The sequence below is a fragment of the Blastocystis hominis genome (genome assembly GCF_000151665.1).
Source record: "Blastocystis hominis, Singapore isolate B (sub-type 7) whole genome shotgun sequence assembly, scaffold_3".
NCBI lineage: Eukaryota > Bigyra > Opalinata > Blastocystidae > Blastocystis > Blastocystis hominis.
In genome coordinates this window covers 460,525-480,851 of record NW_013171838.1, presented here as the reverse complement: position 1 = coordinate 480,851, position 20,327 = coordinate 460,525, and the positions used below count along the sequence as shown (strand labels likewise).

Sequence of the window (20,327 nt, the reverse complement as noted above, 5' to 3'; positions counted from 1 at the left end):
TTTCTAAATTCAAGCAGTCTTCAAAAACCTGGTCGACTTGTTCATCGCTCAACTTACTCACATCAGCCATGGTTCTACAGCCAATGAGTACATTCTGACCCTGTCATCTCACCCCCTACAAGAACGGATTTCGGAAGACTATGAATTGCTAATCGAGCCATCCGAGCTATTCAATCCATTCGATCCATATGAGCTATTCAATCCATTCGAGCTATTCGATCCATTCGATCCATTCGATCCATTCGAACCATTCGATCCATTCGAACAAACAAGCCAAAAAGCAGTTTGATATCCCTCACCTCAATTCGTCTTCTCCGACTCCTCCGGCATTTCAATCTCGAACGGCAGCATCACACTGTATTCAGAACCGCCTGCTCCGGTCACACTCACGGAGTTGCTTCGCAGCGGGACCAATCGCGCCTTCAAGTTCAGCTTATCGGCAGCCCTACACAAGTCACGCCCCAATCCCACGCCTACGCCTTGGTGATCTTGAGGACGTATCCCTCGCAATTGAATCCCGTCACCTTGTTGGTGAACATATCCACGATGGGACGCTCGTGGAGCTCTAAAGAAACCGAAGATCTACGCGTCAATCCGCCCTCTCTTCCTCCTACATGAAGCTATCCTCCAAAAGACTCGACAGGTTGATCACCGAGAAGATGGGCTTCTCCGTCACCATGCGGTCCTCTCCCACCACCATCGTGAACACGCCCTGCATGATGATCGTCGCGAAGTCGCACGGCTTGCCCACCTCGTACAGCGGCGGGTCGCTCGTGGTCACCTTGCTGATCGTTCCCTCGCGGATCAGATTGCGGATCACGTCCTCGGGGAGATGGTAGCCCTGGTTGCCCAGCGCCTGGTTGATGAAGCAGCCCAGGATGTCCAGCGTCGTGGAGTCCAGACTGTTCAGAGTGAGGTTGTTGAACACGCTCATGAGCGAGCCGGAGGCGTTGCGAGCCTCCATGAGCGAGGTCTCGTCGACCAGCTCAAGCCGCATGACGGCCTTGATGCAGTCCTCCAGAGTGATGATACCGGCGATCTCCATGGTGTTGTCGATGTCCTTGTTCTCGATCGTGCGCGACACGAACGCCAGCTCGGTGTGCGAGTTGACCATGTCGCGAATGGAGTCGCTGACGGTGCGGTTCGAATTGATGACCAGAATGCTGCTGGGGAAGAGCTTGAGGATCGACTGCACGCTCACGCACTGGTTGGGGTCGATCATGATCAGCTCCTTCACGTGCAGCACGCCCACAATGTTCTGACGATCGTCGTGGAACACGGGGATTCGGCTGTAGCCGCGTCGGAAGATGTCCAGACAGGTCGAGTAGTCCAGCATGGTCGTATCGGGGATCATGTACACCGTATCCAGCGGATGCATGTGATCCAGAATTGACTTGGTGTCCATCACCAGAGCTCCCTGCATGGTACTGATCGTGTCCTTGCGGAAGGTGCTATGCTCTTTGTAGAGCTCAAACATCGTGTAGAGCTGGTATCGGTTGTACACCGCGCCCAGCTCATCGCCCAGGAAGTAATCCAGCAGCATGGACACGGGCTTGCAGATAATCCACAGGATGCCGATGATGATGCGGACCAGCGTCGCGGACATCGCTCCGATCTCCAGAGCGTGGCGCGATCCGTAGGCCTGTGGGATGATCTCTCCGAACGCAGTGATCAAACAGGTGGAGATCAGGAAACCGATGAATCCAGTGGTCATATCAGCGGTGAGAATGGAAATGATGGAGTTCACCATGACGTTTCCGATCAGAAGGGTGCACAGCAGCAAGTTTCCCTTCTTTCGGATGGGATAAATCAGCTGTGCGTTGCGCTTGTCTCGCTTTAGGTCCTCGAGCTCCTTGGGATCCACGTTATCTCCTCCGATTTCTTCGATGTTGGTATCAGCGACCATTCGAAGCGAGATCAGATCCAGACCCATCAAACCCAGGTTCAGTCCGCTGAAAATACCGGACATGCAGACGCAGAACACGGTAGCCAGGATTCGAAGGGTGAATACAAGGGGAGATTCTTTGGGCTCCAGAGTAGTAAAATGTCTCGACACCTTCTCGACATCGGAACGCATGGGAACATTGCTCGTCGACTCAGCAGTGCAATACACGGCGTACTGAGTAGCAGGAGTCAGACCGCTGGTGCTCAATTCTTTGGTCTCGTACGAGGCCACAGGAACCTCCTTTCCCTCATTTCGGACTCTGTACTTGCACATTCCTTCCTCCTCGAGAGGTAAGACCATGCAATACACAGTTCCAGGATCAGTAGACACAACGTCCAAAACAACACCCTCTCGGTCAGGAGCCAGGTCTCCGATCAAAAGCACAGGAGCATTACCTAAAGCAAAGGTTTTTGTAACTTGTAGAGTTGATGAGATTGGCTGTTCAGGACTCATCTCATACGCGTTTTCGGCATAGCAATAAACATGATAGTCATGTTCCGTCTTCAATTCCTTAATAGTTACATAGGTGTTGTTCCCATTCGCTTTAACCAACTCCCTGAAAGCATTCTTATCCGGGACGGGATCAGTAGTTTCCACGGCAACACAGTCAACCATTCCTTCCTGATCAAGCGATAACCAAATGTCGATAGTATCCACTCCTGGGTACACACCTAGAATCTCTAATACTGGCTTTGTAGCATCTCGTTCATTCAGACTTTTCGAGGCATCTACAGAGTGACGCGGAGGTTCAGTACGAACAGGTCGAAGAAAAATAAGAAACTGCAGCAAAAACTAATACTACAACTGCTGTTGTACGTATATTCATTAAAAAATTATAATTCCACCTTTCATCAGGGCGTTTCATTGAGAATAGTTGTTACGCCATAATAATTATGGCTAGTCCTATTACCTGATAATAGTGTGTATTTATTTATAAATACCACATTTTCTAAATGTGCGACATTCCCTAGCATGCTGAACATCATACGTCTTTCTTCTGCGGTGGTCTGAATCATATTGCCCATTATTCTTTCCCAATTGTTTATTATTTTTGCTGCTCAAAATGGCATATTCCCGCGGTTTTGACAAAATGCCATTTCCACTTTTCCAGTGAGATGGCAGTCGTAGAGAGAGAACTAAGTGCTGAAGATGTAGGCCGTTCATCTTGACCCGTTTGTTTCTTATCTTGCTTTAGATTGACGATATCAAGTTTTTGTTCGACTATGTCGACCACGATAAGGACGGACTGATTTCGTTCGATGAGTTCAAGCAAATTCTTATCGAAGCGGAAGTCGACATCGACTTTGATACGCTTTACAGCCTTCTCGATGTAATTAACCCAGATAAAAAGGAGTCTTATGATTTTGAAATGATTAAACACTTTTTCCGCATTCGACCCGAGGATCCCAGTGCTGAAGAAGAGGCCTAGGCCTGTTCCAATTGTCTGTCACACAATCCACTATTCGATGTGTTTGTTTCACAAACAAACAAGACATCTATTTACTGTTGAGTGTATAAATCATTTATTTCCTTTTTATAGGCACTGATCAGCAAATTAACATCCTCCTTAAACTGCTTTATCAATGCAGCTCTCATCTGGTTCCTCTTTTCGCTCTCCTACACCTTAAACTCCCTTCCTCCTCGCTCTACACTCGTTTTGAGTCTAGTTTGTTTCATGTCTTTCATAGGGAAGATGCTATCCACCATCCCGTCCAGATTGAATCCTGCGCGAGGTTGGGGTTGTGCTTTGTCTCAAAAATATGCGCTTCGTTCTTACATCGACCCATCGAGCTGGACGTCAAGAGCGTCGGCAGACTGCTCCGATTCACAGCATGCTGCGGCTGTGCAGACTTAACCGAAGGCACGCTTCGATCCATCTCCGTTCCCTGCACGGGAATGAGCGAGATCTTCTTGGGCACCTCCCTACTCCTCACGGACTCCTCGCTTTTCTCCAGCACCACCATCGTTCCCGTCGCCGACATGTTATCGCCCATGCCCGGCATGCTCCGCGGGGGACTCAGCGACCCGCGCGGGGACGCGATCGACGGGGAGGTTCGCTCGGCGCCCGGGTTGGAGCTCAGTCGAGGCGTGGAGCTCTGCGGCCACTGCTTGGGGGTCTGGCTGCCCGAGGCGTTCGAGACGATCGATGCGTTTCCTGAGGTGGAGGCGAGCGTGTGGGGCTTGAGGGGAGGGCTGTGCATCGCGGGCTTCGCCTGGCCCCCTGGGGAGAGGTCGGGGAGCGAGGAAGGAACCACGCTGTTGGCCGATTTGAAGAGGGAGGAGCGAGCGTTGGGGTTGGGCGAGCCGGGACGCACGAGCGGCGCAGGAGCGAGTTTGGGCGAGGTAGGCGTGGCTTGCGTGACTTGGATGACCGCTCGAGGAGTCTGCGAAGACGGAGTCGAGGGAGTGGCCGAGGAAGTCGAGAGAACCTGCTTGGTCCTCGAGGGCTGGGTAGGCTGCGAGGGCTGCGAGGATTGGGTAGGCGCTGCAGGCTGTGCAGGCTGTGCAGGCTGTGCAGGCTGTGCAGGCGATGCGAGATGAGCGGACTGCGCAGGTTGCGCGGGCTGCGCGGACTGCACAGCCTGCACAGGCTGGAGGGGCTGGAGAGGCCTGAGGACGTTGGGTCCAGTGACCTTGGAGGTGCTCTGCTTCTCGCGGAGCCGCTTAATCATGTCCTTCATGATGGTGAAGTCGGCCGTGTTGTTCTGCAGCTTGGGCACCAGATCGGCGACGAAGGGGTGCTAGGTCGAACGCGCCGGCCGTGCCTACCTTCAGCAATTCCTTCGCGGAGGGACGCTTCTTCGGGTCCTTCACCAGACAGCTGGCCACGAAATCCACAAACTCGTGCGTCCATTTCTGCTCGTTGCGAAGACGCGGCGCTGGACGGTTCGGAATGAGGAAAATCGCCTAGCTAGCAGACAGGGAGCGACATCTACACGCATGGGATGCATCGTAGAGTAGGGAGGAACGCCATCCGCCAGCTCGATCGCAGTGATGCCGAGAGACCAAATATCCGCCTGGAAATTATGCAAGCACCGTGAAACGACCAGAGAATTGTATTCCTCTTCTTTGATGACCTCTGGAGCCATCCAAAAGGGAGTGCCGATAAAGGTTTTTCGCTTCGCTGACGAGTTGTCGAGCTGAATGGACACTCCGAAGTCCGCCAACTTGGCAACTCCCTCGTCAGTTAACAAAATGTTGCCTGCCTTGATATCCTATGGTCAATCCAGTCACTCAAAATGACTCTGTGAATCATGTTTAAGCTGTGCAGATGAGCCAGGCCCAACAGAATTTGAGCCATGATAAATCTGATTTCCTCTTCGTAGATTACATATTGCCCCTTCTTCATCAAGTCACTCATTGACCCTGCTCCACAATACTCCATTATAATCTACAAAATAACCCCACAAAAGTAAACTCACCCAGAGATCAACATTTTTCACATAACTTCCGAAATATTTTACTATAAATTCAGAATTACATTTTTTCATTAGCTGAGTCTCTTTTATGAAAATATCAGTTTCAGATTCTATAGGAATGATTTTTATCGCTACCACTCTTCCGGATTGTCTGTGTGTAGCGCGTACAACAGATCCATAAGACCTAAAAAGGATTTTCAGAAATCACCGCCTACCCTTTGCCGATTTGCTCCTTCACTTCGAAAATACATTCTGGGTCGTTCAATACCTCGGATTGTTCAGCCATTCTGAATTATCCGATTCCTATGGAGAAAAACGTACAATTTTTTGAAATTAGGAAACAAACCTGGTACGCTCATGTATATTCCTGCAAACAGTTTCAGCAATGAGATGCTCCAGTTTTCCTGAATCCTGGTAATTTAACCGGAATTCGTGTGAAACCGATCGCAGTCGAGAGATTGCTTATTATTACATTTCCTATATATTCAATAAATTTTCGGTCCCGTAATTTCCGTTACAAGGAGAATGGTCATACAAAGTGCATGAATTTCCCTAATATTGGTGAGAAACAGTAGCTACTACAATGAGTGAAGCGATATGATGGTTTATTAAGATCAAATACGAAAAGTTCAAGGGATGAGAAAGGAATAATGATATGAAACGATTGCATTAGAGTAGGGTATTCTGTTACTACAATGATAACGAACTGCAAACTAATTCTTTGTAATTCGTTCTGTACAGAGGAAAATATTGGGAGTTATCGACATATCTAATGATTTCACAACTGGATTATGTCTGTTATTCAAAGAACGGATTTTCTTCATGGTTCGGAAAAGAGGTAGGATCAAACTATTCATCCAACCCAAGGAATTCAACTTTCAGTTTGTCCATCAAGTTGTTCAAAGGAGAAAAATGTATTACAAAACACAAACACAAAGGAACTCACCGCTATCTTCCTATCATCCTTGCTTGATCCACTTAAGATTCGTATAGAAAACAAAAGAATATAATTGAAAAAATAACTAAAGCAACTATCCACTTGTATCTATTTTTGCGAAAGAACTTGCCGGATCGTATTCATTTCAAAGCCCTATCCATTATCACGATGACCAAATACCATGCCTTCCTCAACAAGTAACTGATCAACTTTTCCCGTTCCATCACACTCATCTTTCGTTGTGCAACGAGTAGACAACAAGCATCTTCATCGTGGTACATTTTTATAGCTTCTTGTATTATCGATCGATCCACACCCTTCATCTGTAGTTCTAAAGTGAGTAGTTTTTGACTACGCTGATTGAATTCTTGTCTCTGCGTGCAGTACCACTCAGCAAATAGCTTATCATTTACCAATCCTTCCTGTTTCAACCTGGAGATCGCCTCCTCGATTTCTCTCTCATTGTCTTCTATTGCATTGACTGATATAAAAATATGCACATACCAGGAGTTGCCTCGTTCTCAAATACAGAAAAGGATACTTTCTTTGTGGAATTTCGTTTTTTATAATACTCAGCTCTGCTAAATCGTTTCTTTGATAATATTTCGAGTTTCTGCCGTAATTCCTTCTCACTACAAGAACAAATGCAGACTCAAACTTTACGCATGCGGCCTATTGCTTAATAGCTTCAAAGCGTGATCATAGAAGGATATGAAAGGTTTCCTGTACATGGTATTTTATTTTGGGGTTGCAAGAAGTGGGTTTCGGAGCGTCAATGGTCTAATGGTTAGGATTCTACCCTTCCAAGGTAGAGGTCCGGGTTCAATTCCCGGTTGACGCATTTTTCTTCTTTTAATCTTTTGCCTTGATTGTAATCATGAATCCGATCATATACGTGCTTGGGTCTTCGAATATGGATTTGATCGTCCGAACTCCACGGATCCCAAAAGCAGGTTTTCGTTATTATCTTTTGGAATGCAGGCGAAACAATCATTGGAACGCAATTTCGTACAAGATGTGGAGGTAAAGGAGCAAACCAAGCGGTAGCTGTGGCGAAACTGTGTAGTGACAAGAATGAGATGCGCTTTGTGAGTGTTATCGGGGACGACAGCAATGGTGAAGTGATCAAGAAGCATCTCCAAAGTTTTGGAATGAACTTGGAGAATGTGATCGTGGAACAGAACGCCACCACTGGAGTCGCTACGATTTGTGTTGATGATAGAGGCGAAAACTCAATCGTGGTCATTGCAGGCGCGAATAATCTATTTACAACCGAAAAGGTATGTTATCTCTCTTGTTGTTTGAGCCCCAGTTCAACTCTATTTCGATAGCTGACACCTGCAAAGTGTTTGTCCTACAGCAGGAAATTCCATTCGACACGATCAAGGCGATTCTCGAATATGGCAAGAAACATGGTTGCATTCATGCATGTCATTGACCTTCAGATATAGTCACGATCTTAAACCCTGCGCCTGCTTCGTCCCAAGTCCTGCTAGACAACGTGGACATTATAGTTCCCAACGAGACAGAGAGCCAAATCATTACTGGTAGCGACCATCGTAACAGTGCTGAAATGATGGATGTGATGACCCAAATGAAACCGGGTTTAGTTGTAATCATGACACTAGGAGGAGAAGGGGCGTTCATTGGTAGAGGAACCGAAGTAGGAATTGAGTATGTACTTCCATTCAGAGGAAACGAGTTTCCTGTCCGAAGGTGGAGGTAGTGGATACTGTGGGTGCTGGAGATTGCTTTGTTGGGACGTTTGCATACCAGCTGGGGCACTTGCTTGAGAAGAAGACGTTTGCAGAGTGCTCGATGGACGAACTGGCTGAAATGGTTCGCGCTGGATGTGCAGCAAGCTCGTATAGTGTTCAGTTTAGGGGAGGATGCGAAAAGTATCCTGAGAAACTCATGTGTTGTGTTTGTTGCCACACAAGAAACACTGATATTTGTATATTGGATCAAGTACCCTACAAAAGAGTATCAACAATATCCTGAAAAATACCCAATTTGCTCCTTGGTGAATACTTTTTCATTCCTTGCAAACTAATCACCTTTCAGTGATCAATATACAGAAAGTAATACACATATGGCTTGCTGAAATAAACAAAGCAATATACAAGTAGTTTGGTATGAAAAACGAGGATGAAAGAGTTTAGTCCTCTAAGCCGTATTCCTTTCGAAATTGGCGCTTCAACATATTTGCCTTTTCCACATTTACCAGTCCTGTGGTTCCATCCGTGCCTAGGGGTCTTCGAAACAGCAACACATTCGACTCTGGCCTACATTCAACAGTTTCTACACTCAATTACTTATATTCCAGGTAATGTTCCCACCCTAGACTCATCTGGATTCCCAGACTTCTCCACTCTCTTTCACTCATTAGTTTCCCCTTGGGAATCAACCCCACGGCTTCCTTTTTGATTATCACTTGTCTTTCAATTACCGCCATTCTCCAGCCTTACCTGTACTCGTATTCTTCATCATTGAATGGCTTTCCATATTGATACACAATTTGACTCATCACTCAAATGATTATAATAATAAGAATCACCGTATTTCTTTCAATGACTATTATCATTTTGGGAACTCATCATTTTGCAAAAGACATTGAAAACAACAAATACTCGAGAGTAACGAACAAACAGGGAAAAGAGAACAATCATGCCACAGGGCTCAAATTAGATGATTTCTTGGATCAGAGTCACATTATCACCCTTCAACAGAATCTTTCCTACAAATCACAACTCTCGCGATCCGAATACCCAAATTCTTTCGAGTCTTCATCTTGATATTCACTTCCGAAGCGTTATCCAGAACTATGTTCATGTACTCGTCAAAACCCTAAGTGTCACGAAAAATGATATTTTGAGTACGTTGATCACTCCCTCGATGCGCACATGCGGTTGATCATACAGCCAGATCTGAACGCCTGTTTTGTGAGTCTGTAAAGGAAAACGATAAAAGGAAATGCAGTCAAATGCACTGCCATTTTGAAAAAGGATATGCCTTGAAGGAAACGGAAGATGATATCAATCGGCTGAAGAAGAGTTTTATTATCTTGACGAGGCATTCTTTATCTTCTAATTTCGTCACAGAGATATAAAAAATTACCTAGGAAAGCTTATAAACTAGTTCCTTGGTTTGAATAATTACCGTTTATTATTGGAATTCCATAACTCGGAGTTTCCAATGTTTTATCAAAAGGACCTGATTTGAAATCATTAGAGATGAGTAGTATTTTATTCAGGACCTTTCTTATCGTCTCATCTTTGACTACTCATTCGATTCGAGGTATTCTTACAGAAGTACTTTATTTTTGTGAAATCGAATGATTCCTAGTTGTCAAAAAACAGTAGTGGTGGTTATGACTATTCTCCGGTGATGGCAACAATGCTCGGTGAAGTTGCTTTATTTGTAATTATTGATGTGTAGATTCTGAAGTTGGCGATATCGTTTGCCATTTTCAAATATCAAACGTGGAAAGACCCCTCGATTCGTAAGTCGTTTTCTGTAAAGGAGATTTTTTTGTGGTCGATTCCGGCTTTGCTTTATGCAATCGGACATAATGTGTACTATTACATTTTATCGATAATTGACACTCCAATTACGGTTCAAGTGTTTGGTTCCTTAGAAACGGTGATCGTGGGAGTTTTCTCTGTAGTGGTGTTGAAGAAAAAGTAGCTGCTCGTCTACTCTCACAATTCAGACTCACCGGTATTCATTGGGCAGCCATGCTCCTCATCTGCGATTCCGTCGCTTCCATCCAGCTTTCGAAGTCCGCCGATTCCTCCTTCTCCGACTTCCCTGTCTACCCAGCGCTGCTGACGATCATGAACAGCGCGCTGGTCGCGTGCGCGGGCGTAACGATCGAGAAGCTGATGAAATCGCACAAGGACATGTCGATCTTCCAGCAGAACATCTGGCTCTATTTGTACGCTGTGCGTGTGGTTTGCTAGCTAGCTGGGGCGTGGTGGTGAACTTCGTGTTTCTGGTCGCTGAGGACGGAAGGCAGTTCGCGCAGTCGCTGACAATGAATCGATTCAACGGCTATGCGGTCCTCACTGTGCTTTTGTGGGCTTTGTGGTGTGGTTTTGAGGCAGACTTGTGTACATGGGCGTGGTCACCTCCGCGATTTTGAAGTATCTTTCGTCGGTGGTGAAGGCGATTACGTCGGCAGGCGCGTTGGTTTTGACGTCGATCATTTCTGCGATGGTGCTGAACACGGAGCTGACGCTGCCCTTCGATTTGGCGGTGATTAATCTCTCGATCGCGGTGTATTTGTATAAATCGGCGCCGAAACCGGAGCAGATTGTGTAGGCGAGGGGGAGAGGAGTGAAGGGAAGGGAGAAGCAGGCCACGCCGATCACGCTGGATGAGGTGGAGATGGAGGCGATGCCGTCGGAGATTCCGGAGATTGCGGATGAGGATATTGAGATTGGGGAGGATGAAGAGGTGATTGAAATCAGGCGTTTTAAATAGTTGTGAGTTGTTTGTTCAAAGAAATGGAAGGAGTGAGTGAAATAGTGAACGTATGGATGAAATGAATGATGGAATGAATCAATGAATCAATGATGGATGGATGGATGAATCAATGAATGAATCAATGATGGATGGACACATCTCTCCCCTTCCGAATCAATCCACTCGCTCCATCTCCCTTCCACTTCCTCTCCACACCCATTTCCGTTTCAAACAAACAACACATCACATGAACTCGAGTCCTTCAAATTTCATCATTCCAGGAATCTCCGTTTCCTCCATCAGCATCGTTCCATCCAAGTTAAACACCATAATATACGAGTTCTGCGTCTTCTCCTCCTCGTTCTCCTCGCTCTTCAACGCCACAATCACGCTGTCCTTCGACCCAGGCAGGAATTTGAAATCCGAGAAGCCGCGAGTCGGCGTTTTCTTCGTGATTTTCCTCACCTCAATCTCGCTGAAGTCCTCTGAAGCCAGAATCACCGTGTTCGATCCACGACGCTCGTCCAGATTCTCATCGTACGGCTTCTTGCTCACACGACGCGGCAGAATCACCCACTGCTTGCGATGAGGCGACCAGCTAATCGCTTCGTGGATCATGTAGCCAGGATACGGACAGCCCGCTGCATCGCGCAGCTTGTTAAAACGATCGGTCCAGTCCTCGTGCTCGACGTGGCCATTGCTGTCGATGATGCTGATCCACATGTTGTTCGTGTTCTTGATCGAACCGTCGGGATTCGTGTACTCCTTGCCGAAGCTGCCAACGTACATCTTGCCGTCCTTCACCGTCGCCCACTCCGTCTTTTGGCCCTTGTCGTTGTTTCCATCGCCCTCCATGAGAATGTGACGAGGAATGGCCTTGCCGTTCACCACCTCAAAAACGAGTCCGGTACGGTCATCAAATGAATAGAGGCGGTTATTGTATCGAACTAAAGCACTCAACTCCATTCCGCGACCAGCTTCACTGATCTTGGTATACAGCTTTGTCTCATCCACCCACTCGATGGAAAACGTTCCGTTCGGCTGCTTGGTCAACTGGCCTTTCTTCATTACACTATACCACTTCCCCTTGGAGTCTGTGTCGACGCGACTCTTCTTATCGAGGTCAGCGACAATCAAGAGATCAAAATTCTTAGATTTGGAATAGTCTGAGCGGAGACTGTGACTAGTGTAGAAAGTAGAGATGGAAGACATCAGAAAGTAGATCACAACAACACACGACAAAGCTCCGATAACAAAAAAGAGAACTGGAGAGCGTCTCGGTTCCTTCCGATGATAATCATTATTCAACAGCGACTGTCCTTCAGAAGTTCTCATATCTCTAAAAGAACGTAGAAAAAGAAAAGAAAAGAGATATGAAGAGGAAAACTGCCCTTCTCCAGTCTAACGAGCCGTTTCAATCAAACAGTTTAAACAATGTCCAACACTGAGGACTTTCTAACTTTAACATCATCGGCTCCATAGGCCTTCAATTTCGACTCCACATAGTCGGTTTCGGCAACGAAGAAGATTCGCTCCTCCTTCTTATTCCACTGCTTCTGCAGCTCCTTCAGCGTGATCAGCGCGCTGGCATCGATATATCGCACGCGTCTGAGATCCATCACCATCTTCTTCCTTGGCAAACTAGCTTCCACGCGATTTCGGTAGGTATCGCGATTCAAAAAATGCAGCGAAGCCGGACACGTGATGACCCCCACATCTACGCCTCACTCCTCTCCCCCACACCTCACTCTCCGGCACTGTCAACGGCTCCAGCCCTTTCCCATCCCCCGGCGCTTCTACCCATCACTCCTCCAAAACCCGTCCATACGCTTGCGCGCCACGAGGATGCAAATCACAAGGCAGAGCAGAGAGGAGACCACTCCTCCTATCAGCCCCGCCTCGGTCCCCAGCGTGATGGTGAGGACCAGACACACGAGAAACGAGAGGAAATCGGCCCAGGACGTGCGCCAGAGCGGCTTCAGCTCGGCGAACTGGGCGAACAGCGAGAACAAATTCACGATCACGATGGCCGCGAGCGAGGCGTTGGGGATGTAGATGATGACGTCGGTGAGGATGAAGAGGCACAGGATGATCAGCAGCGGCGAGATGAAGTTGTGCAGAGGGCTGCGCGCCTCTAGAGGTCGACGGAGAATCAAAAACGTACCGCAATTCGCGGCGAGGGCGGAGCGGGAGAGCGAACCGGCGGGGGGATAGCACGAGAAAAAAGCGCCCACTGCGCTCGCGGCGCCCAGAGCCACCAGCTCTTGATTGTCGTCGAGGGGATAGTCGAAGCGACGAGCGAAGATCTTCCCGAGCGAGACGGTGATGGCGTAGCCGACAATGCCTGGAGATGAGAAGGGAGAAAGAGAGAGAAAGAGTACAAATCATGATGGCTCCAGGAATGATCTTATCAAGGTTCTTAAAGTCGGGGATGATCATGGGGGGAAGGCCTAGACGATCAGCGGAAAGGGAGAGAGCAGAATACCTCGCACGATGTCGTAGTCGCCGAGATACTTCAGATTCCAGCGATGCTTCAGGTCGAAGATCCACATCACCAGAATGTAGATCACCAGCAAAAACAACTACCCTTCACCCCGTTTCCACGTTTCTACCTCCACCGGGAGCGGCTTCTTCGGCAGCAGCTTCTTGTTGGCCCACTTCATCAAGTAGAGCAGCACGGTCGCCGACCCTCCCAGCAAAAACGCCCACCAATTGAACGACTTCCGGGTCTCCGTGAAAAACAGCGTGCGGATGATCTCCAGAAACACGTCCGCGTCGCACGACACGCCCCAGTAGTGCTTCAGCTGCGAGCCTCCGATGTTAAACGCGGAGGCCGTGGTGAAGGCGGTGACGATGGTCTCGGAGAGAAGCCGCGTGACCACGCCACAGCGGCAAACACCGAGAATGATAAAGAGAATACCGCAGATCAGGCTCAGCGTGCTCACAGCGAGGAGGTAGTCCTCTTGGTTGGTGTCGGCGTTGATGTAGGACAGAGTGCTGCTCACCATCATGGAGACTAAAGCGAAGGGACCGATGTGGACGTGGCTCGATGTGCCGAACAGACCATACATGAACACGGGGGTGATGCACCCGTAGAGTCCATAGATGGGAGGAAGATTGGCAAGCATCGCGTAGGCCATACCCTGGGAGTGAGGGAGGAAAAAAGAACACGCACCTGAGGAATTGCCATGATACCTACGGTTAGCCCAGCAATGAGATCAAAAGAAAAGTACTCCTTCTTATATCTATACAATGAGAGTGAATCGATTGGAGCTTACTTGGGCAACCAGCTCGTAATGGGAAAATATTGATGCCAAAAGCGGGCGCAACAAGAAGTCCCCTAGGCGTGACACTGAGAGAAGAGGAGTACGCTTTTACTCTTTTCGAAGGGGATAACATCTGCCACAACAGTTGTTGGTTCAGAATTCTTTTTTTCTGATTCGGTATTAGGGGAAATATCGTTACCCTTAGGCACCGCATCCTACATGAAATCAGCCACAAATTCCCTACATTTGGACCCTTCGTCTCATCGTGATTTACAGGGGCTAATTCTACAGAAGTCACTTGTTTCTCGGTGCTAGAATCTATGGATTAGGCTGCCATGCGCCGAAGCTACCCATGATTCGAGTGAAGTAAAAAACTATGGTCAACAAACAAATCAAAAATCTCTATTCCAAAACGGCCTTAAACAACAAATAAAGGTCTCGCAGCGACTTTACACACAGATCGGGAGCTTTCTTTCCCTGTGGGTAAGGTGTCGAGCTGCGTGAAATGAGAACTGACTTCCATCCTGAATTATGCGCTCCTTCCACGTCAGAACTGTAGTCATCGCCGACGTGCATATACATTGAGGAATCATAAATCCCCATGATTTCTTTCATCTATCGATCAGCTCTGATCCCATCCGCAACCTTGTCAAACGGTACGCGAGTTGGCTTCCGGTCGCCGCACAGATCGCTATTAACAAAAGCGGTAAACAAACTGTTCAAGTCCGGATGGCAGGACAGATCGGCTGTCCCGTTGGTGATAATTCCGAGAAGAAAGCCGTGGTTGTGCAAAAGTTCCACGAGCTCTTGAGCGTAGGGGATCAACTTGGTCTATATGGGAACACAAATAGAGGTACTACCTTGTTTCTCTCCTTTCTCCATACGTCAAACAATTCCTCTGTCACGGATGGATCGTACCTACGACACAAGCTCGAATGAGGCCATACGGGGACTTTTCGACAAAGGAGGACAACACATGCTTGCGTAGTTCGCCAATATTTTTATAATCAAAGTTACGGCTTCTCAGTAGCTCGTCCATCATGTCCATAATTCTAAAATTCACGCGAAATTGGAAAACACTACTCATCTTGGTACGAAATACCCAGCTCTGGGTAGTATTTTGTTACATAATCAAATAAAAAGCGATCGGCATTCTCGACTGCCTCATCCATGTACGCCAGAGTAAGATCAATGTCAAACGTTACTATGCGCGTCTACATGTAAGAAGGGCAGCACCCCAAAACAGTACACCCGCTATGATGCTTTTTGCACGATCGACTTGCATTAGAATGAAAGTGACTCCAACAAACAAACCCAATCATCAGCAACGACTGAACCCACTTATTCCTCATCCTTCTCAACGTTGAAATAGACAAGCTACACGATAAAAAGAGTTTAAAAGGAGCAAACCTTGTATCCAGTCTTGCCACAGGCGATCACACGCAGGTAATCACGCAGGCTCTGCTTCTTCAGGTACTTCTTGGTGAGGTACTATCGATCAGAAGGGAAGTCCTCTCCTACCTTCAGGTATCTCTTGGCCATCTGGGTGGACACAGTGACACAGAGCTTGTTATCGGTGGTGGACACAGCAACGACGTCTCCGAGGTTGTTGGTCTTGTTGTTGACCTTGATGTGCTCGTTCATGAACTTTTCCTGCGAATGAGCCAACGAGTCGAAAAAATACGAAGGAGGCCAGATCCATGACCTTGTCATTCAGAGGAGCACTGCAATCAATGGTGAATTCAATCTTCTTCTGGGTCTACACCACCATTAGTCTTTCCACCCCCAATTCGCAAACCACACCATCCACCCCCATAACCACAACGACTCCCTACAGCAGACATGATTTCAATCAAAAGCTGATGAGAATTTGGAAAGAAACCAGCAAATTGGGCACCAATCCTCATGTCCGCCAAAATGCCAAAATAACCGTTTTCAACAAACAATCGAAATTGTAATATTATCTGTATGCTTCATCGATCCCGCCTGGCCCATGATCTCAATGTCCTTGTCTGTCGTCTGTCTTAAACCCTGCAGCATATCCTGCTGATTAGACCCACACACCACACAAACATTAGTCATCAGACGCTCGTTCTCCCCCAGCGACGCATTAATGAACTGCCCATTATCAATGTATTCGTAGGGAGGGATGATATTATCGATATTGCGCGCCGAGATGGATTGCGACGAGACTAGCTGAGTGTGCAGCTGCTCTTTCGATTTTGAGCGGAAAAGCTCGTGGATTGAGCGGCGAATAAAGTTCACAGTGTCTTCCGACAAGCTGGCCGAGGGCTTCTTGTAAAAGAAGATGCAAACTTGGTTCACAAGCAGATCGAAGCGGTGTGATTTCGTAATCATCTCTATTGGCTGTTGTAAAAGGTCGATGTACTGATGGCGTTCTTCTCCCGAAGAACTCTGAATTATATTTGTTACGAAAGCCTAGGGAGTTAAAGGGATGCAACATTATGACTTTGACGGTGTTGCTGTTACTTAGCTCAACAGGCACTTGAACTTCGATTTCTCTAGATAAACTGCTCATTGCACGATCCAAGTAGTCTCCATGACTTGTGGGATGCAGCACTCCTCCCTGGTAGCGCCGTAATTCGTCGGCAAATACATCTACGTTGTCTAGCAATCAGAATCCACCTAACATTTAAACCTTTTTCGATGTCCACAGGAATGAGCGCATCCAACTCACGCATCATACCTTCAAGCGAATTCAGGGCTATCACCCCATAGAGTTTAGCGCGGATAAGGTACTGACAATCTGTCTTAATAGGCACCTTGCGCTTCGTTCCTGGCTCGCTCATTAAGAAATCTATGACAACTTCGCAAAACGACGTTCGGAGCCTCCTCTAAATCGTGCTTATTCACAAGAAAACAATCGAGCAAGAAATCAACCACTACGAGCTTTCCGAGCCTTCCGTATCATCATTTTCGCAACGATCGAAGGGAAAATGTATTGCAGCACAATTACCAACTTCATATAAAGTGGAGCGACAATCAATATTCCTTCCCTCCTACTGATGGAACGACAAATCTTCTTTGCCAGTACTCTTGGGTCCATTCCTTTGCTCGTCGTGCTATCCATTTTATTGTACAAGGAGCCATCTCCGCGGATCGAGTTCATGCTGTGATTGGTCTTCACATAGGCAGGGGAGACCACCAGAACGTTGATTCCGTTTTCGCTCTCCTCCGCACGAAGGCTCTCGCAGTAACCTTGAAGAGCGTGCTTGGCGGCTGCATAGCTCGATCGTGCTGGGACGGAGAGGAATCCCTGGACACTGCTGATGAAAACGATGGATCCGGAGTGCCGAGACCGCATCGAAGGGAGGACTTCCTTGACAAGCAAGATGGGACCGAGAAAGTTCGTTTGCATCATTTTCTTCTCGATTTCGGGAGTGACTTCATCGTTGAAAGCACGGATTCCAAGTCCGCTACTGACTACCACAATGTCGATAAATCCGAAGAGTTGCAGCGCATCCTAGAGATGACTGAGTTTGTGAAGCACAACAGAAACGACATTTTTAAATGATTCGTCTTTTTCGATATCCACAGGCAGAACGGGGAAGCAAGACACGTCTCTTCCTGATTTGGCTACCAATTCATCACGTACAGCTTCCAGTTTCTGGAAACTACGCGAACTTAAAATCACATTCTTTCCCTGCGACGCAAATTCGATCGCGAGTTCTATTCTTTCATGTAGATTTGCACTGCGAATTACCTTTTCCTATACCAGAACTTGCACCGATCACCCAGACAACAGAGAATTCCTTTTTTTGTTGCTTGAACAGTCGCGAAAGCAGTAGGAGCACTGGCAAAATCCCTACCACGACAGCCAACCACACTTCAAAATACATTATAAAAACAAACAGAGCATCTCCAATTAAGCTTATATTCCTCTCCTAACGCAATGGCCGCGTCTCTCTCATTCTTTTTCTTCCGTTTATCCGCATCGGTCTCTCCGGTCAACATATCCATATTAATGTCCGGTTTACGTCGTTTCATCTTCTCCTGGTGCTGCCTCCACGTGTTCACGCGCTCCTCCATTCCGTTCATCCATTCCCTATGCTCCTTAATATCCTGCAGCGTCTTCTGTCGCTTCTCTTCGAGCTAAATCTCACTCACAGTTTCCCCGTTTCCCCACGCGTTCTTTGTCTCTCCGCTCGTACAGCTGATAGTACTGCTCCATCTTCCTTCGCCGCTGCTCGTTCTGCGCGAACACCCGCATGATCTCCTCCTCGATCGCGTCTTCCTCCTACAATTCACTCGCTGCGCTTCCATTACATTAGGCAGCGCGTCCGGATTCATTCCCTTGCTGATCAATCGCTGGTGGTTCTTGATCACGCTCTTCGTCGCGCCCTTGATCAGCTTCACGCAGTCTTCCTTCTGCTTCGGGTCCTACGCCTCGCTCGCCTCGCCAATCCTCACTTTCAGCTTGGTGTACGCGCCGACGACCGCTTCGTACGCCTCGCGCGCGCCGGGATGGCTGCATTTATCGGGGTGCAGCATCGCGGAGAACTTGAGATAGCGCTGGCGGATGTCCTCGTCCGACGCCGTTTCGGGGAGCATCAGCACGCGGTACGGGTTGAGGTTTTTCCACTAGGATCGAGCGGGAAGAGCGAGCAGTACGAACGCGTTTTTGCCGGAGAGACGCTCCACGTGCTGGATGGCGGTCATGTGGATGATCCCGTCGTCCGAGACGCTTCGGTTTTTCTGCGTGTCGATCACTGGCTTGAAGTCCTTGTTGATCGAGGAGTAGAACTCTTCCAGCTTCTTGTCTTGGCGGATGGAGCGCAGGCGGCTGAGACCACTTTCGATCGCGGAATCGTCGTCCGACATGGCTTCCGCCTGTTCGAGGGCTGAGAAGTCCTGGCTTTTCTAGAGAGGGAGGTTGGGAGAAGAGAAGGTACGTCTGCGGATGTTAGCTTGTCCACAACTTCTAAAATGTGTATGACTGCCTCATTGGTTGGCTCCAGGGACAGAGCTTTGAGTGAGAGTGAGAGGGCGTGCTATTTACCAATTTTGCATGTTTCGATGCAGTCTTTGTATTTCTTTAAACGCAAAAAGACAGAAGCTTTACGGGAGTACCCTTTTGCCCACGTTGGACTTAAATCGACCGTTTTCTCGGCATCAGCTAGAGCTCTGGACCGATCTCCAGCACCGAGATAGGCAGCTGAACGATTTGAATAATAGCGAGGTTCTTTGGGGAATAGTTCGATGGCCTGAATCGTGAAGATGAGTATAGCGATAGTACATAATCATAGAAGCGAATTGCTTTTTCATACTCTTTGTCCTTGAAAGCACAATTTCCTGCTTCATTATATTCTTCAGCCTCCTTTACTTTAGGATCTTCATCCATTCTAATAGAAAGGAAGAGATAGAGAAGAAATCATTGCGGAAGGTTGAAGAGAGAATTTGTGTGAGAAACGTTTTGGGAAGAAGAGGGTGGGAATTAGAGTGTGTGGGAATGATATTGGATGGGAGAGATGGAAGGGGTGGAGTGAATGAAGAGGGAATTGGTAAGGATAGGAGGTGGAGAAGGCTAGAATGCAGGATTGAGGTGGGATCTGAGAATTGGACGAAAGATGGGAATTCGTAAGATTGGTTGAAATGGGGTTTTAAAAATGGATGGTAATGCAATGAATTGGGAGATAGAGACAAGTTGATGCTTATGGAGGTAAGTTGTATACAGGAAAGATGCTCGTGGAACTAGAGTATTTATTAGGATGAGTAGGAATAGACGGATGAAGGCGTTTGGATTTTCTGTTTGTTTGGGAAGGGATGGTAGGTATTTAGGGTATTGGTGGGGTTCTTCAAGTAGTGAGTGAATAAAGGATTTGAAAATGAGTGAGAAAACGGTATGGGATAGATAGGCCAACTCTGAATAGGTATCAATAGTTTTAGAATTGATAGTAGCATCAGATCGTAGGAAAATCAGTATATTTGTAATGAAGGTACGCAGTCTGGAGGAATATATATATATATATGGAATAAATCAGTATGGGATGAATCCAGAAGGTTCGTGGATTTTTGCAGCATGGAAATAGCAACATAAGAAAGAGATTATAGATTGTAGAAAGCGGAGATTGAGCAAGAAAGGAGTGTGAAAACAATGTGTTATAAAACTGGCAGATTGATCATCAGATTTCAATAGATATTGCGATGCATTAAAGATAATACGTGTGTTTTTCGGAAACACAAACAATTATGAATGCTTAATAAAATAGGACAATCCTTTGATCAGCATACACTTTCAGAGATAATACGGAGAATGAATAGCAGCACCGGAA

General features: G+C 47.3%; 12 protein-coding genes; 3 read left to right on the top strand and 9 right to left on the bottom strand.

The window, feature by feature from the left end:
• Positions 1-610: 610 nt before the first annotated feature.
• GSBLH_T00003363001 (uncharacterized protein) lies at positions 611-5,665 on the bottom strand (the record flags this gene model as incomplete). XM_013042087.1 has 8 exons in its annotated part: positions 5,580-5,665; positions 5,368-5,548; positions 5,190-5,336; positions 4,993-5,160; positions 4,882-4,962; positions 4,715-4,852; positions 3,650-4,686; positions 611-2,660 (listed from the first exon to the last, which is right to left on the bottom strand). Exons 1-8 carry the CDS (start codon positions 5,648-5,650, stop codon positions 611-613), a joined length of 3,873 nt encoding a protein of 1,290 aa, XP_012897541.1. The 5' UTR covers positions 5,651-5,665.
• A 1,513-nt stretch (positions 5,666-7,178) lies between these two features.
• On the top strand, positions 7,179-7,632 carry GSBLH_T00003362001 (uncharacterized protein; the record flags this gene model as incomplete). Its single annotated transcript, XM_013042086.1, has 2 exons — positions 7,179-7,254; positions 7,283-7,632. 2 exons carry the CDS (start codon positions 7,179-7,181, stop codon positions 7,630-7,632), a joined length of 426 nt encoding a protein of 141 aa, XP_012897540.1.
• Positions 7,633-7,874: 242 nt separating this feature from the next.
• GSBLH_T00003361001 (uncharacterized protein) lies at positions 7,875-8,302 on the top strand (the record flags this gene model as incomplete). Its single annotated transcript, XM_013042085.1, has 2 exons — positions 7,875-7,964; positions 7,994-8,302. The coding sequence occupies 2 exons, from the start codon at positions 7,875-7,877 to the stop codon at positions 8,300-8,302; spliced, it is 399 nt and encodes a 132-aa protein (XP_012897539.1).
• A 157-nt stretch (positions 8,303-8,459) lies between these two features.
• GSBLH_T00003360001 (uncharacterized protein) lies at positions 8,460-8,828 on the bottom strand (the record flags this gene model as incomplete). The annotated part of the gene is made up of 3 exons (XM_013042084.1): positions 8,460-8,586; positions 8,617-8,739; positions 8,770-8,828. 3 exons carry the CDS (start codon positions 8,826-8,828, stop codon positions 8,460-8,462), a joined length of 309 nt encoding a protein of 102 aa, XP_012897538.1.
• Positions 8,829-8,985: 157 nt separating this feature from the next.
• GSBLH_T00006631001 (uncharacterized protein) lies at positions 8,986-9,377 on the bottom strand (the record flags this gene model as incomplete). The annotated part of the gene is made up of 4 exons (XM_013042083.1): positions 8,986-9,038; positions 9,070-9,148; positions 9,181-9,249; positions 9,291-9,377. The coding sequence occupies 4 exons, from the start codon at positions 9,375-9,377 to the stop codon at positions 8,986-8,988; spliced, it is 288 nt and encodes a 95-aa protein (XP_012897537.1).
• A 139-nt stretch (positions 9,378-9,516) lies between these two features.
• On the top strand, positions 9,517-10,173 carry GSBLH_T00003359001 (uncharacterized protein). XM_013042082.1 has 2 exons: positions 9,517-9,709; positions 9,740-10,173. The coding sequence occupies exons 1-2, from the start codon at positions 9,689-9,691 to the stop codon at positions 9,986-9,988; spliced, it is 270 nt and encodes an 89-aa protein (XP_012897536.1). The 5' UTR covers positions 9,517-9,688; the 3' UTR covers positions 9,989-10,173.
• Positions 10,174-11,011: 838 nt separating this feature from the next.
• On the bottom strand, positions 11,012-14,388 carry GSBLH_T00003358001 (uncharacterized protein; the record flags this gene model as incomplete). The annotated part of the gene is made up of 11 exons (XM_013042081.1): positions 11,012-12,169; positions 12,202-12,485; positions 12,517-12,564; positions 12,597-13,112; positions 13,150-13,355; positions 13,394-13,911; positions 13,944-14,013; positions 14,047-14,108; positions 14,139-14,249; positions 14,279-14,352; positions 14,382-14,388. The coding sequence occupies 11 exons, from the start codon at positions 14,386-14,388 to the stop codon at positions 11,012-11,014; spliced, it is 3,054 nt and encodes a 1,017-aa protein (XP_012897535.1).
• Positions 14,389-14,436: 48 nt separating this feature from the next.
• GSBLH_T00006630001 (uncharacterized protein) lies at positions 14,437-15,319 on the bottom strand (the record flags this gene model as incomplete). The annotated part of the gene is made up of 6 exons (XM_013042080.1): positions 14,437-14,649; positions 14,680-14,865; positions 14,895-14,952; positions 14,982-15,086; positions 15,118-15,248; positions 15,284-15,319. 6 exons carry the CDS (start codon positions 15,317-15,319, stop codon positions 14,437-14,439), a joined length of 729 nt encoding a protein of 242 aa, XP_012897534.1.
• Positions 15,320-15,349: 30 nt separating this feature from the next.
• GSBLH_T00003357001 (uncharacterized protein) lies at positions 15,350-15,941 on the bottom strand (the record flags this gene model as incomplete). XM_013042079.1 has 5 exons in its annotated part: positions 15,350-15,411; positions 15,445-15,525; positions 15,556-15,687; positions 15,719-15,793; positions 15,870-15,941. 5 exons carry the CDS (start codon positions 15,939-15,941, stop codon positions 15,376-15,378), a joined length of 396 nt encoding a protein of 131 aa, XP_012897533.1. The 3' UTR covers positions 15,350-15,375.
• A 28-nt stretch (positions 15,942-15,969) lies between these two features.
• GSBLH_T00003356001 (uncharacterized protein) lies at positions 15,970-16,844 on the bottom strand (the record flags this gene model as incomplete). Its single annotated transcript, XM_013042078.1, has 4 exons — positions 15,970-16,077; positions 16,108-16,473; positions 16,505-16,662; positions 16,694-16,844. The coding sequence occupies 4 exons, from the start codon at positions 16,842-16,844 to the stop codon at positions 15,970-15,972; spliced, it is 783 nt and encodes a 260-aa protein (XP_012897532.1).
• A 77-nt stretch (positions 16,845-16,921) lies between these two features.
• Positions 16,922-18,876, bottom strand: GSBLH_T00003355001 (uncharacterized protein; the record flags this gene model as incomplete). XM_013042077.1 has 9 exons in its annotated part: positions 16,922-17,518; positions 17,549-17,724; positions 17,759-17,860; positions 17,904-18,147; positions 18,182-18,292; positions 18,322-18,435; positions 18,466-18,636; positions 18,667-18,699; positions 18,739-18,876. 9 exons carry the CDS (start codon positions 18,874-18,876, stop codon positions 16,931-16,933), a joined length of 1,677 nt encoding a protein of 558 aa, XP_012897531.1. The 3' UTR covers positions 16,922-16,930.
• A 170-nt stretch (positions 18,877-19,046) lies between these two features.
• Positions 19,047-19,396, bottom strand: GSBLH_T00003354001 (uncharacterized protein; the record flags this gene model as incomplete). The annotated part of the gene is made up of 2 exons (XM_013042076.1): positions 19,047-19,259; positions 19,292-19,396. The coding sequence occupies 2 exons, from the start codon at positions 19,394-19,396 to the stop codon at positions 19,047-19,049; spliced, it is 318 nt and encodes a 105-aa protein (XP_012897530.1).
• Between the last annotated feature and the right edge of the window lie 931 nt (positions 19,397-20,327).